The sequence below is a fragment of the Miscanthus floridulus genome, chromosome 19, assembly GCF_019320115.1.
Source record: "Miscanthus floridulus cultivar M001 chromosome 19, ASM1932011v1, whole genome shotgun sequence".
NCBI lineage: Eukaryota > Viridiplantae > Streptophyta > Magnoliopsida > Poales > Poaceae > Miscanthus > Miscanthus floridulus.
The window spans coordinates 98,703,355-98,717,796 of NC_089598.1; the positions used below are offsets into that span (position 1 = coordinate 98,703,355).

Here is a 14,442-nt window from a genome sequence, read left to right on the forward strand (position 1 = left end):
ACCCTAATCTCGAGTGTCTTTGTTTGTACATAAACTTTCTTTTCCCCATCTTAATTGAAAGGCAGAGCTCCTGCCATTGCGTTCAAAAAAAAATGCTGAGTTGCTATGATGACTAGTGACTAGGATGTCTAACCTTAGATCATGGGCAAAATATTAAGCGGTTAATTGAGGAAGTATTACATTGAAAAAGGTTCCACTGAAGAAAAGAAAATGTAAAGGTTAGATGCCAAAAGAGCGGGGCTAGAACGACGATGGTTCATAGAACCCTCAATGCCAAAGTTCGAAACAGAAACCAGGTGGTGCCTGTTGTGGCCTTTTGCTGAAGATTGCATCCGAGAAGACGGCATTCAACTGACTGGCAAGGCTTACAGGATCATCGATGAGAGTATCCACAAACACACGAAATGCCCTCATTTCATGTGTAGTAGCTCGTAGGCAGAACCATGTCAAGAATTTCATCCTAAAACTGGCCTCAATGTATCCCTCACACTCCAGCCTTCTGATCATCTTAGCACAGTACTCGTAAGAAGCTTCTGAGTGTCCACCCCGGTGGCTGATCTCCTCCAGTTTACCTGAGAGTCTTTTGTCTGATGAACTATCTGGTTCGGTTTCAGGCTTCAAAGGGCATGTTTGAGCAGTATGATAATCTGTTTCTAGTTCACTGGGTAGTGGTGAGCCACAGTGTGGCTCTGGACCACCCAAATGATATTCACTTGGCACATCTGATGCATTCTCCAACCTAGCAGCATCTGCATTCAGGTTTTGCTGAAATCTTTCCCTACTTTGTGAGGACTCTCCATATAAAGATGTTTGGACAGTTGTATTTGGATCTGCAGGCCCATTCTCTTGTCCGCCATCCTCAAATCTTCTGGAAGTTCTTTTGCATGATGAACTCCTTGGATCTGTTTCAGCCTTCTTAAGGATCCCATCCTCCAGCACTCTTATTTGAGCATCCATATTACCCAATAAATCCTCAAAAGAAGGATTGTGCTTTTCCATCCTAATCACCTCAGCCTGCATTTGGCGTGCCAAGGATTGTAACTGAGTAAAATTTGGTAGAATCAAATAAGGTGCCAACATTGAAAGTTCTTCTCTGGTCTTCAATTCTTCTGTAAGCAAGTCCTTCTCTTGGGTAACCTTCTCAACCATTGTGTTTTCCAGTTTCAATGCTTGAGATGATTCGTCGATTCGTTGGTTCAGTTGATTTACTTGATCCTCTAAAGCTATAAACAAGACAAGTAAAACATTCAGTAAGGAGATCAGTTTTTTTACTAGAGTTAAGATGCGTGCAAGAGAAAAGCGTTACCTTTCTTCTCTCCCTCAAAGGTCTTCTTCACTTGTTCGAGTGTTCTACTTGCATGCTCGATTTCTTTTTTCAGTTGCTCAACTTGATCTTTTAGGGCTACAAAGATGATAAGAAAAACATGAAGGAGATTGTTTACATGAGCTCAAATATATCCAAGGGAGAAGCTTTACCTTTGTTCTATCCCTCAGAAGACTTGGTTACTTGATCAATTGTTTGATTAGCTTGCTTCTTTTCCTCATTCAATTCCTCTACTTCTTTCTCTAGATCTATAAAAAAGAGAAGTAAAACATAAGTCGACGTTTCTTTTTTGTTTTATCACCAGAGCAGATGTTGCAAGGGAGAAGGTTCACCTTTTATCTTTCCCTCACAAGTAGTATGTAAACTTGTTACAGAAGCAAGGTCTTCGCACTTTCGAGATAAATCTGACCTAAGGGCTTCTGTTTCTTTAAGCAACTCTGTCTTGGTTCTCTGATTCCGCTCAGACATCGTCTTAAGTGCTTCTTTCATAGATTTTGCCCTCGTGAAAGTATCAGCTTCCTTCTTTCCTGCAGTCTCTAACTCTCTAGAGGTGGTTATAAGAACAGCAAGTTAAATGCCTTAATAGGGGCATTAAAAGGAGAAAATCACAAGTGTTTTTTGCTTCCTCTGTCAATCTCGCTACTTCTGCTTTCAAGCAGGCCTCAGCTTCTTTTTTACCAACCTCATAAGCAAGCAATTCCAGTTTCTTACATTCCTAGTCATCACACGCAAAGTTAGAAAGCTATAAATTTAACCTCTACAAATGATGAACTATAAGATATTACTTACTTGAATGACAGGACTGCATAAGTCTGTCAACTCGGACAGGAGGATCATCCGGGAGTGAGAAGGGATGCCTATCACAGCTGCCTCTGGGGTTGCCACCTCAGTAACAGTATCTGTTGTTCCAGCAATCGAAGGAGAAAGATAGGTCGCCTGATCTTGTCTGGCAGCTGGTTGGTTGCGTGCGATTACCTCCCTCTGAACATGAGAAGGGCCTGTCTCAGCAATATGATTACATGTTTCGGATTTACTTCACGTTGCAATGCTTCCAATGTCAGATTTGATCTCATTCCCAGTTTTGTGACAAACCAACTCGTTTTCATTAGGTGCCTTTGATGAATTGTCCAACCTAGAAGCATCTGCATCCAGGGTTTTCTGAAATGTTTCCCTATTGTTAAGCATCAAGTTTGAGGACTCCCTAAGTAAAGATGTTTGGACAGTTGTACTGGGATCTGCATGTCCATTCTCATGTCTGTTGTCCTCAAATCTCTCTAGGTCTGTTGCAGCCTTTAGATAGCTATTCTGAGGAACTTGATAGCCAGATTTTGCCTTCCCAAAGCTCTTCACTGAATCCCCCTTGTGATTTTCAGTTCCTTTAGGTATGATGTTTAGTACTGACCTAGAGTTTTTGGATGGACCAACCAACATATTTTCAGTGTGCGCATGTGTTGCGATCTCTAACCCAGTAAAAATCATATCCAGGTTTTGCTTCTAAGTTCCTCGATTATACACCATTAAGCTTGAGGACTTCTTCACTGGCTGAGTATCTGACCTGGCTATTTCATGTTCGTCGCCAAAAGCTGCTGCTGAGAACCCAGGAGATCTCTCCACACCATAAACTTTAGCTTCCCTAACATCACCAATGATTGATGTTTGTGATTTACTGGTAGGTACACTACAATGAGTTATACAGGATCCTGAATTACAAGTGAAACATAATCACTAATTCCAATCACAGATGTAGGATATAAAGTAAAAGGCATAGAAACTTACTCTCGATTTGCAAATCAGCAGTTAAAGAACCAGAGAACAACGATTGGACAGCCTCAATGGCACATGTACAAAGCTCCTGAACTTCCGTACCTACAGCAAGACGACCAACAAGTCCATGGCCCATATCTCGAATGCTAGTAATAGGACCAACCTCAGCCTCCAGCTTCTTCATTGCTATATCCACATAATTATGAAGAACCAAGTACATTTTAGTGGATATAAGCAGCCTGTGACTCAGAAAAATCCGGTGGCACAACACATCCAACCGCCGAGCATTTTTTGCTACCGATAGTTGTTTCTCCCAGCACCTGAGAAAAACACATGCAAGTTCATTATATTAGGTTACATACTCTACATATATATGGAGACGGCCTCTTTGACAGGGACATTTTAGTGCACCGGGGATGTATTTATGTTTCAGAATGCATTGCAAATATCACCTGAGCAAACACTGGCATGTGCCCCTTGGCCCACTAGTAAGCCTCACATTTAATAGTACTTTTCTAATTTATGCATATTTATGATAATACTGAGCTATGGTTTTTTTTCTCCAGGAAAATTGGAGGGGAAGAATACCTGCGTTCATTTTACTTAAAAAAAAGGAGAAGCGCTGGCAAGCTCGACAGAACTAGAGTAAGGTAAGAGAGAAGTACAGATCAAGGAAGGGAAAGAAGTAAAAAGTGTGTTGTAAACATCACTGAACTAAGAAAAAAACCTCTATCATAGAATAACATTTCCTGTGTGCCAGTTCAAGGCTATCCAGATGCATTCTGATTATTACATTGATATTTCTCAACTGCATCAAAGATCTTTACAGATACTGAGCTAATTTTATGCATGTAAAAGATTAGTCCAAATCAATTCAAACTCAAGTGATTGATCATAGTTCTAGTTCTAATGTTTAATACAACTATCTTCGTAATACAAAAATGACTGAAACTAAAATTGCACATTAAGCAAAATATGACAAGCAGTGATGAAGTGAAGGAACAGTTATTGCGCCAAGTGAAATAACTCATAAGCTTTGGTTGTATTGGAAGGTTGGAAGGGTGATCTTACAAATTTGACCTTCTACAGAAGGTAGGAAGAATGGAAGGTGGCCCTCCAAAAGGAAAAAATACCATGAATATAGCGCAAGAAAATGCACGGAAAAAGAAAGAAAGAAAGGCGGGTTGGTTCTGACCGCCGGAGGGAGGGGAGGAGGAGCCCATGGCTCAGAAATTGCGGTCTCCAGATTGAGAAGGGCGAGAGGTCGCTCGCGATTCTTCTCTCGCTCTCACATGGAGTAGAGGAGCGAATTCATGCCCCTCCTTTACCCGCTTCGCTTCCGCGGGCGACAAAACCCCAGGCCACCAGGCAACGAGCAGAAGCAGAGGCCCGAGAAGACGAGTTGAGTGACAGAGTGAGGGCTTTGCATTTTGCTATGACACCCCTGAGCTTTACGGTATTTGAGAAGTTCATCAGTGAATGATAAGGCTGAACCGTAGGGATAGGTCATTGAATGGATCAAAAACTTTCTCATATAAACTAGAATGGTATTTAACATAATTTTAAGTGAGGATTAAAATAACCGTAATTAGTTAGCTGACCAAAAACACCATCGAATACTCACTTGCATTCTTATACTTAATAGCTTTCTGGTTTTAACACACAGCTCAAGTAATTTTTTTTTATAAACGTGAACTGATAAAAAGTACAGACTTGCTAGCACCCGGACGTACAATTCGGCGCGCTAGCGTCGGACGGTGCTTCCGCAGCCGCGCTTTACACACCCAGCTCCCTCGCGCCCGCACCCATCCTACTCTGGAGGCCGCGCGGGCCCACGCATGCGTGGGGACCACCCTGAGCCCGCTCTTTTTCACGCGCTCACATGCACGCAGCAATAGTAGCACCAGCAGGCGCGTGTGGTGACCCATGGCGGCACGGCTGCGCACTAGCAGCAACACATGTGCTTCTCCGAGATCTACTTTTAAAACATCTAAATAAAATACTTGCAACATTGTCTGAAACAGATGAAAAGCTTTAAACATGCGTGTATAGCTATAGCAGCATGTGCAACACCATATCTACTTTTGAAACATCCAAATTAAACGTTTGCAACATACGTCTAAAATAGATGAAACACTTGAAACATGCGCTTGAAACATGCGTGTGTAGCCATTGTAACATGTGCAACACCAAGATCTACATTTCAAACATCCAGATAAAACATTTGCAACGTACGTCTAAAGCACCTGAAAATATTTGAAACATACACTTGCAACATGCGTATATAGTTATTATAGCATAGGCATTATCCAGATTAGACTCTTGAAAATGTACGTCTGAAACACTTGAAATACGACATCGTCGGCGACCACGGCCTACATGGTAGGGAACTGCGGTAGCCTCTTCCTTGACGGAAGCCGGGGACTCGGCGGCGACGGACTTGGAGGCGGTGGCGCGCTCGGCATCGAGCTTTGAGACGGCGTCATAGCGCTGGGAGAGGACGCTAGGCGCCACGAGCGTCTGCACAAGGCGGCGCACCACGCCGTCGTGCATGCGATGCAACGGCGGCAAGATGTTGAGTAGTGGCAGCCACCGGGGTGGCGCCGGCAGATCCCTCGGGGTCGCGGACTGGCTGCCCTCGGCGGCGGCGTTGGGGGCATCCTCCACTATGGTTGCGACCTACGGTGGAGAGCTCGGAGTGGACCAAGCCGGATTCCGCGGCGGCGCGGGCTCGGCGACGAGTGGAGGGCGCATGAGTCGAGTGAAGCCAGGCTTTGAATGTTCTGGTGTAGATTTTTTTTACAAACTCATGGAGTGGAATGTTGAGGGCAAGACGCAGTGGGTCATTTGGGCTGCCACGGCCCACGATAGCGAGAGCGTCCGGACGCTCTAAGCAGAGCATTTTCCATAGAAGGTGATGTGATCGTGCACAAAAACAAACAAAGATTATATCCACAAAAGATGAAAAGATAGCCGAGGTAGTTGACCCGTGATAATTGGCGCTACCTTCATTTTCAAATCAAATATATTAATGAGTGAACTACTAATTGAGTTGCTCTACACGTCAAGCAGTAACTTCATCTTGATAGTTCTTCCTAGTAACTAAATGAAAATTCACTCGTTCAAAAAAACAAAAATTAAAAGGGATCAAACGAAACAGGAGCAACATAAGCTTTTTCCGACTTGGGACCCTTCTTCCTCCTTGCTAGCGCCGCCCTACCCCTGCCCTGCCCCTGCTCACACACGCTGCGCACCCCTCCTCCGCCGTCCTCTCCCTCGCGCTTCCACCACCTCTTGCCGCGTCACCCACCTCCTGTCGCCGCCTCGACCCCACCCTCCCCTAATCACATAATAGCCGGCGACCACTTCATCGCAACACACCCGCCGCCAACCTCGTACAACCGTTATCTCCCACTGCCCCAACGGGCGGCATCCCCGCCGCTGTCTCGCACGTCACCATCCCTCTTCCTACACCTGCCGGTGAGTGAATCTCCTCCTAGAAGCCTAACCCCAGCCTCGATCAACTCTTCTTCTCCTCTCCAGCGGGGCGCGGATGGATTGTGCGACCCATCGCGTGTTTGAGTTTTGTCAATCTTACCATGCGCTCGCTCGTTTCATTTTGTTTCTGTCCTTGCACAAACGGGTTTCTCTAATCTTGTGCAAATAGGGCTGGGGGAACGAATAGTAATCCACAAAGAGCGGTCTTTTCCGGGAGCGAGGGCCAGATAACGCATCTTTACATGGGCTTGATAGTTGATACGTCGTCAGTCGCCACATTAGCCAGGCTATAGCCCATGGACAGATGCGGCCCGAAACAGGTCCATTCCAAGAAAGAACATCTCAGCGACTTTTTTTTTTTTGATAGCATCACAGCGATTCGATGCTGATGGTATGTATTGCTTGATTAGAGTTGAGGCTTGGACACTGATGTTTTTTCTGACCCCATAAATAAAGTACAGACAGAGCTTGGACACTGACTTTACTCGCACGCTGAACAGCAAAACAGAGCAATGCATACATTTTTCTCTTCCCTCCAGTCGCCACTGTGCAGTACGGAGCTACTACGGCCGACGGCAAGGACACGGTTGACGTTGCAAGCTGTACGTACTGTCTTGACGTTGGTGACAGCGACGCTGGCAAGGAGTAACAGTTGGGTACACTGTGGACGGACCTCTCCGCTCCGGGCGGTTGCGTTCGCCGTTGGTCGTCGGTGGGAGCAGGGCAGGGCGGTCGGCAAGGGAGGAGCTCCGTTTCTGCTGCACTGCACAGTGGAGCCGGTGGCCGAAACAGAAAAGGCCCTTCCGGCAGGCACCCTGCAGGAAACGCTAGCTCGCTTCCTTCCCCTGTTTATAAGCAACCACCGCCGTCCGACTCTGCTCTCAGTCAGCCGCAGCCACAGGCAGGCCCAGTCAGGGGAACACGCTGGACCTGTTCCACGGCCGCACGCTCCACCCCGGTGGACGCGACCCCTGAAACAATTTTTTTTTTTTTTATGACAAGAAACACCGCCGGCCGCCTCCCTCCACAAAAACGCCCGTCGGCTTCACTCGCTTGCGCCTCCCGCGACACTCGCCACCTCTCCTCGCCGTTACTCTCCCCACCATCAATGCCCTCTTCTTCCATTGGCCTCCCTCTCCCTCTCCTCCCCCTCTGCTTCGACCATCACCTCGCTGGCTGGCTCTCGGCGGCGTCTACGGCATTGCCGAGCCCAGCGGGGAGACGAGAATGAAGCCTCTGTACCTGCGGAGCAGCGGGAGCTTCAAGCGGCTCCTCCTCCTCTCCATCGGCCACCACCGATCGCCTGCCACTAAGCCACCCCCGCCGGCGGACGCCGACGACGCCGACACCAAGGAATCCCCGGAGGAGCCGGGTTCCCCGCGGCGCAGCAGCAGCAGGCCGGCGTGGCGCTGCTTCTCGTACGAGGAGGTCCACCGCACGACGGACGGCTTCCACGAGCGCAACCTGGTGGGCCGCGGCGGGTCCTCGGAGGTGTACCGCGGTGAGCTCCCCGACGGGCGCGCCGTGGCCGTGAAGCGCCTGCTGGGCGCGTCGGCGTGCGAGCGCCGGGAGCGGGACTTTTTGGCGGAGCTGGGCACGGTGGGCCACGCGCGCCACCCCAACGTGTGTGGCCTCCTCGGGTGCTGCGTCGACCAAGACCTCTACCTCGTCTTCGACTTCTCACGCCGCGGCTCCGTCGCCGCCAACCTCCACGGTACGTGCATCCGCGCGTGGGACCGTGGGAACAGGAACCGACACACACAGCCGCCGTTGCCGTCGAACCAGCGGTAACTGGCGGCGAGGTCAATGAATGCGCGCGTGACGTTTCTTTCTTTTCTTTCCATGACATGAATGATCGGCAGACGAGGCGTTGCCGGCGATGGGGTGGGCGGCGCGGCACGGCATTGCGGTGGGCACGGCGCGCGGGCTGGAGTACCTGCACAAGGGGTGCCGGAGGCGGATCATCCACCGGGACATCAAGGCCTCCAACGTCCTGCTCACCGACGACTTGCAGCCGCAGATCTCCGACTTCGGCCTCGCCAAGTGGCTGCCGGCGGAGTGGACGCACCGGGCGATCGCGCCCATCGAAGGCACCTTCGGGTACGGTAAACCCATACCCATGGATCGTCGGTCGTCGCTCGTGATCGACGACGACGCCCCTGTTAGTTCAGTTCATCAGCCATGTTTGGTTTTCCGATCAGGTGCCTGGCGCCGGAGTACTACACGCACGGCATCGTGGACGAGAAGACGGACGTGTTCGCGTTCGGCGTCTTCCTGCTGGAGCTCGTCACCGGCCGGAGGCCGGTGGACGGCAGCCACCGGAGCCTCCTCAGCTGGGTATGTCTGTAAACAAGACGTTTTCTTTCCTCCAACCCGCACTAGTGTTGTAGTGTGTCTACTGACCACTGACAGAAACTGGTCGTGACGAGACGAATGAACAACGTATACATACGTGCAGGCCCGGCCGCTGCTGAGCGACGGCAAGATTGAGGCGCTGGTGGATCCGAGGCTCGGCGGCGACTACGACGGCGAGCAGGCGCGGCGGGTGGCGTTCGTGGCGTCGCTGTGCGTCCGGGCGCCGGCGACGTGGCGGGCGTCCATGACCGAGGTGCGTGCGTCCCTCCCGCTTTGTGTCGTGTCGTCAGGTGGCGATCACTCACAAGTCAATCTCGAGTGGAAGGTCACCGGAAGCGTTTCCGTTTAGGCCCTGTTCGGTTCCCGGGGAATGACGTCCCGGAACCGTTGCCAGAAATGTCTATTTAATTTGTACGTAGCGGACTTGTAAGAAATCGTTTCAAACGAACGAGCCCTTAGCGTTTCCGGGCCGGCGAGTTTAGTCGTAGTTTAGGGCCGGCGTTCGTGGCACAGGACACCGGAAGCTACTGGCTGACCTACAGTCCTACGCTACAGTCCACTCCTTACGTTGCTTAGTTTACCTGTAACAGTAGTTAGTGTGAGTGATAATTTAATGCGGTGGTGGTCCGTGGTGGCATGGCAGGTGCTGGAGCTGCTGGAAGGCGGCGAGATCCGTCAAGACCGGTGGGCGATGCCTGAGGAGGCGGCCGGCGACGAGGAGCAGCCATGGTGGTTCGACGACCTCGACGACGACAGTGAAGAGGACGAGGGCGAGGAGTTCAGCACCCCGTCCCCCTCTTCCTCCTCGTCAAGCACGAGCAATTAGGCTACATCAAGACATGAAAAGAGATCCATTCTTCAAAAAAAAATGTTAGTTTATCCTAAGGGGAGGTTGGGGCCCACTTTGTAAATACAAGATTATCTTCTTAGTGTATGTATGACGATGAAAAGTAAATATACGTACAATACCAGTCTCCATCGATCATGACATGATACATACATGTAGACGTCGAAGTGTGTACTTGCCCTGCGCATAATACGGGCGATTTTGCGAGGATAATGATGTGGTTTATTAGCCAGGGGCAAACTGAGATTTCGTCGGCCGGCGACAGGACAGGTTTGGACTGGACTAGCGCATGAAAGGCGCGTGTGGTGCCGCAGCTGCTGGCGACTTTGGGCCGTTCATTTGCAGGATTTTAGATGAGTCTCGAGAAATTTAAAGGAATTTATAAGAAAAAAACAATATTTTAAATGAAAAAAAAGAAACAGATCAAGCTGAGTTCAAAGAACCCACGAACGGAGCCTTGCACCGGGTGATTCGCTGCCGAGTGGTCTCGAGCTCTCGCTTTCTCCGTCTCGTTGTTGGTTTCAACGAGGATTTATCAGTTGCTGGCACCAGCTAAATTTATTAGTATAGAAATGGCAAAATAGGCAATGTCGTCCTTCAACTTTTGCTCTTGGGTCAAGTTCGTCCCTGAACTCTTGCGAGGATCAATTTAGTCCTCGAACTCTTGCTCTCCGGTTCAATTTCGTCCTCCATCCGAGCTGGACGTCCACGTTGGCGTGGGAACTCAGCAACCAGTCAGCTTAGGGTTCCAACTCCTGTTGAAATGACCAATTTACCCCGCACTCGTTTTGGACAGAGCAGCCGCATCGAGCCCCACCACTCCCTCTCCTACCAGGTTGCCGCCCCTCCCAGTAGCGTAGCTCGCCACCCCTCCCTACCAGCGCGCCGCCACCTCCGAGCCAGCTCGGCTCGCCGCCCCTCGGCACCCCCTCCCTAACAGCGAGCGCGGCCCATCCCAGCCAGCTCGGGTCGCTGACCCTCGCCGCCCCCTCCCTGCCAGCAAGCCCGCCGCAGCCAGGCCCGCTCGCCGCCCCTGAGCACCCCCCAGCCATCTCTCCAGTCGCCGACCCCATGGAAGCAGCTTGCTCGTAGGATTTGTTTGGACCAGAGGGGATTCAACAGCAACACGACCACGATTTTGAGGCGAGCAACCAGGGGCTGGTCAGGGAGCCGTGGCCCTCTTGGACGGAGGAGGAGGGAACCAACCAGCAGTACATAAAGGTATGCTAATTCTTTTGCATTTTACTTCGTGGAGCTGAGAAGCATGTTGGCTTTTTTTTAATCTAATGTTAGAATGCATCCTGTAGGGCTAGGAGAAGATGGGAGATTCAGAGGTACTGGTTGTTAGATTTCATTTCAATGGGGTATTTGTTCTTGATGGATCATCAGTACAATATTGTAATGGAGATGAGGGAGTTTCACATATAGATAAGGATAAAGTGTCCATCCCAGAACTTGAAGGCCATCTGATGGATCACACAACTTTTAAGAGGTCTGTTAGGATGTATTGGTTGCCATTTGGTGCAGCAGTGAATACTGGGATGAGGATGCTGGTAGATGATAAGTCATGTCTTGATATGGTAGATGCAATAGGATCTAATGGCGCAGTGGATATATACACAGAATTAATTGATGTGGACATGGCTAAATTTAGTGAAACGGATTTACAAGATGGAGCAGGAGATGAAGCTGTGTTTGACCTGTTTAGAGATGAAAATGTCTTAAATTTCGATGCACATCATGGTGGCCAAATTACAGAGGATGCACAGATTGGTGAACCAAATACTGAAGATGAACAAGAAGATGGTTTAGATAGTGAATGTGAAGCCACAGGGTTCACATCTGATGAGGACGATGAAGCAAAGGAGATGAGAAACAATTATAAAACATATATGTCAAAAAGGAAGAAGAGAGGAGGCATTCCTGAGGACACCCCCACTACAATGGATCTTCCAACAGGGAATGATCCTAACAGTATGGTTCAGGTGAATGAATTTGGAGATGGCATTGCATATTTTGATTCAGATGAAGATGTATCATATGATGATGATAGTGAGACTGATGCCAAGAGAAGGAAGTGCAGGTTTCCAATATTTGATAGCCGTGCCGACACACCTCAGTTTGCCTTGGACATGTGTTTTAGAGGCAAGAAGGAATTAAAAGATGCAATAGAAAGGTATGCACTGAAGATGAAGGTAAATATTAGGTTTCCTAAGAATGACAAGAAGAGGTTAAGGGCTGTTTGCTCATGGAAAGGTTGTCCTTGGCTTGTGCATGCTTCATACAACTCCAAAACTGACTGGTTTCAGATTGTGACATATAATCCCAACCATCATTGTTGCCCAGTCTTGAAAAACAAAAGATTATCTACAAGTAGAATATGTGACAATTATAAGAGTACTATCAAGGCTAACCCAGCATGGAAGGCTAGAGCAATGAAGGAGACAATACAAGAAGATATGGGTGTCGAGATTTCATTGACAATGGCGAAAAGAGCAAAAGCAAAGGTTATTAGGAAGGTCATGGATGCTCGGAGTGGAGAGTACTCTAAGTTATTTGACTATGCCCTTGAGCTGAAGCGCAGTAATCCTGGTAGCAGTGTGCATATTGCCCTTGATCCTGAGGAAGAGGACCATGTGTTTCAAAGAATGTATATTTGCTTGGATGCATGTCGAAGGGGTTTCTTAGATGGATGCAGGAGGGTGATAGGGCTTGATGGTTGCTTTCTAAAGGGTCCTATGAAAGGGGAGCTGCTGTCAGCTATTGGGAGAGATGCAAATAATCAGATTTACCCTATAGCTTGGGCTGTTGTGGAATATGAGAATGTAAATTCATGGAAATGGTTTCTTGGGCACCTTCAAAAAGATTTGAAAATCCCACATGGTGCTGAAGGATGGGTGTTCCTTACAGACAAACAAAAGGGTTTGCTAAAGGCAATTGACCTATTCTTTCCAATGGCTGAGCATCGAATGTGTGCACGACACATTTATGCAAACTGGAGAAAAAAACATAGGCTACAGGAGTACCAAAAGAGATTTTGGAAGATTGCAAAGTCATGTAATGAGATACAGTTTAATCATTACACAAACAAGTTAGCTGCCAAGACACCTAAAGGATGGGCTGATTTGCAAAAAACAGAACCAGTACATTGGTGTCGGGCTTGGTTCAAAATTGGATCCAATTGCGAGTCAGTTGATAACAATGTGAGCGAATCATTCAATAGCTGGATTATAGATGCAAGATTTAAACCTATCCTTGCCATGTTAGAGGAAATACGTATCATGGTGACAAGAAGGATTCAAGAGAACAGGAGCAATAGTGATAGATGGGCAATGACAATATGCCCCAACATTCTCAGGAAGGTAAATAAAATTAGGCATGCAACCCAATACTGTCATGTCCTATGGAATGGTGCAAATGGATTTGAAGTGAGGGACAAGAAATGGAGGTTCACGGTTGATCTGGGACAAAAGACATGCTCCTGTAGATATTGGCAAGTCTCGGGTATCCCATGTCGACATGCTTGTGCAGCCCTGTTCACAATCTCAGATGAGCCGAACAATTATGTAAATACATGTTTCTCTATTGACCAATACAAGATAACTTATCAGCATGTCCTCCAACCGGTAGAGCATGAGTCTGCTTGGCCTGTGTCTCCAAATCCTAAACCGTTGCCTCCTAGAGTGAAGAAGATGCCAGGCCGCCCACAAACTAAAAGGAGGATGGATCCTTCAGAACGAATGAACTCAAGCACTAAATCCTCTAGAGTTGGCACTAAAATCAGATGCACACGTTGCAACGGCCTTGGACACAACACTAAGACATGCTCTGTTCAGCTGGTGTTTATGCATTTCACCTTTTTAGCTTTCTATTTTGTTCCTGGAGATAATAACAACGAGATGGCTCTAACTTTTCCCCTTTGTTATGCAGCAGCAGGACTCGACATCGCATAATCCTTCTCACAATAGTAGTGCACCATTGGCCATTGAAACAGCACCATCTAAAGGAAAAGGTCAAGCTGCATCTCTGAGCACAAAGTCAACTAAAAGAAAGGCAATTGAGGGCTACGGATTGTATTATAGTGAAAGAACTGGTTCATCATTTATTCAGGTTAGTAAATGGTTAATGTACACTCAATCTCTATGCATTATTCCAATACATCAATCTAATTTCAATTGCTCTGCAGACTGGTCAAAAGAGAAGAGTAGTGCCCTTTGGGAAGTCGAAGTCTGAAGCTAAAGCCACTGCTGATGGGAATGCCTTTGTTGTCATTGAGACAAGTGCAGGTGGTGCCACCTCGTCTGCAAGAGCAACCATCAATGTTACAAGCGGGCGTGCAACTGCAAAGATTAAATCTAGTTCAACTAGCAGAGAAAGGCCGAATAAATCGTGACAGTAGTCTGTATCATCTAAGAAGACTTTGTTGTCATTTGCATTACATTTTGTAATGGCTCTTGTGTCAGCATCTTATACTCAGAACCTAAAATATTTGTGTCAGCATTTGCTACTTTGAACCTGAAACATTGTGTCAATTTCATGCCTGTGTATCTATACATTTTGTCAGTTTTGTGCTGTCGATTTGGCGATTAACTACAGTGGAGGGGAAGGGGAGAGCCGGCTGTGCAGTAAGCTGCTAAATGGAAATGAGCTAGCT

General features: G+C 47.9%; 3 protein-coding genes across 3 annotated transcripts; 2 read left to right on the forward strand and 1 right to left on the reverse strand.

Moving 5' to 3' along the window:
* Window positions 1–267: 267 nt before the first annotated feature.
* Window positions 268–1,020, reverse strand: LOC136526465 (uncharacterized). The gene has a single exon (XM_066519125.1). It carries the CDS (start codon window positions 1,018–1,020, stop codon window positions 268–270), a length of 753 nt encoding a protein of 250 aa, XP_066375222.1.
* A 6,495-nt stretch (window positions 1,021–7,515) lies between these two features.
* Window positions 7,516–9,915, forward strand: LOC136528362 (probable receptor-like serine/threonine-protein kinase At5g57670). The gene is made up of 5 exons (XM_066521314.1): window positions 7,516–8,300; window positions 8,449–8,686; window positions 8,788–8,923; window positions 9,045–9,194; window positions 9,585–9,915. Exons 1-5 carry the CDS (start codon window positions 7,814–7,816, stop codon window positions 9,765–9,767), a joined length of 1,194 nt encoding a protein of 397 aa, XP_066377411.1. The 5' UTR covers window positions 7,516–7,813; the 3' UTR covers window positions 9,768–9,915.
* A 1,192-nt stretch (window positions 9,916–11,107) lies between these two features.
* LOC136526466 (uncharacterized) lies at window positions 11,108–14,181 on the forward strand. The gene is made up of 3 exons (XM_066519126.1): window positions 11,108–13,627; window positions 13,719–13,898; window positions 13,975–14,181. Exons 1-3 carry the CDS (start codon window positions 11,108–11,110, stop codon window positions 14,179–14,181), a joined length of 2,907 nt encoding a protein of 968 aa, XP_066375223.1.
* The last annotated feature ends 261 nt before the right edge of the window (window positions 14,182–14,442 follow it).

Excerpts from the sequence above, each read along its gene's own strand:
- LOC136528362 (XM_066521314.1), top strand. The coding sequence starts at position 7,814 with ATGAAGCCTCTGTACCTGCGGAGCAGCGGGAGCTTCAAGCGGCTCCTC. Across the intron at positions 8,301-8,448 it reads CGTCGCCGCCAACCTCCACG|ACGAGGCGTTGCCGGCGATG; the intron begins GTACGTGCATCC and ends AATGATCGGCAG. Across the intron at positions 8,924-9,044 it reads ACCGGAGCCTCCTCAGCTGG|GCCCGGCCGCTGCTGAGCGA; the intron begins GTATGTCTGTAA and ends ACATACGTGCAG.
- LOC136526466 (XM_066519126.1), top strand. The coding sequence starts at position 11,108 with ATGGGAGATTCAGAGGTACTGGTTGTTAGATTTCATTTCAATGGGGTA. Across the intron at positions 13,628-13,718 it reads AGACATGCTCTGTTCAGCTG|CAGCAGGACTCGACATCGCA; the intron begins GTGTTTATGCAT and ends TTTGTTATGCAG. Across the intron at positions 13,899-13,974 it reads CTGGTTCATCATTTATTCAG|ACTGGTCAAAAGAGAAGAGT; the intron begins GTTAGTAAATGG and ends ATTGCTCTGCAG.
- LOC136526465 (XM_066519125.1), bottom strand. The coding sequence starts at position 1,020 with ATGCAGGCTGAGGTGATTAGGATGGAAAAGCACAATCCTTCTTTTGAG.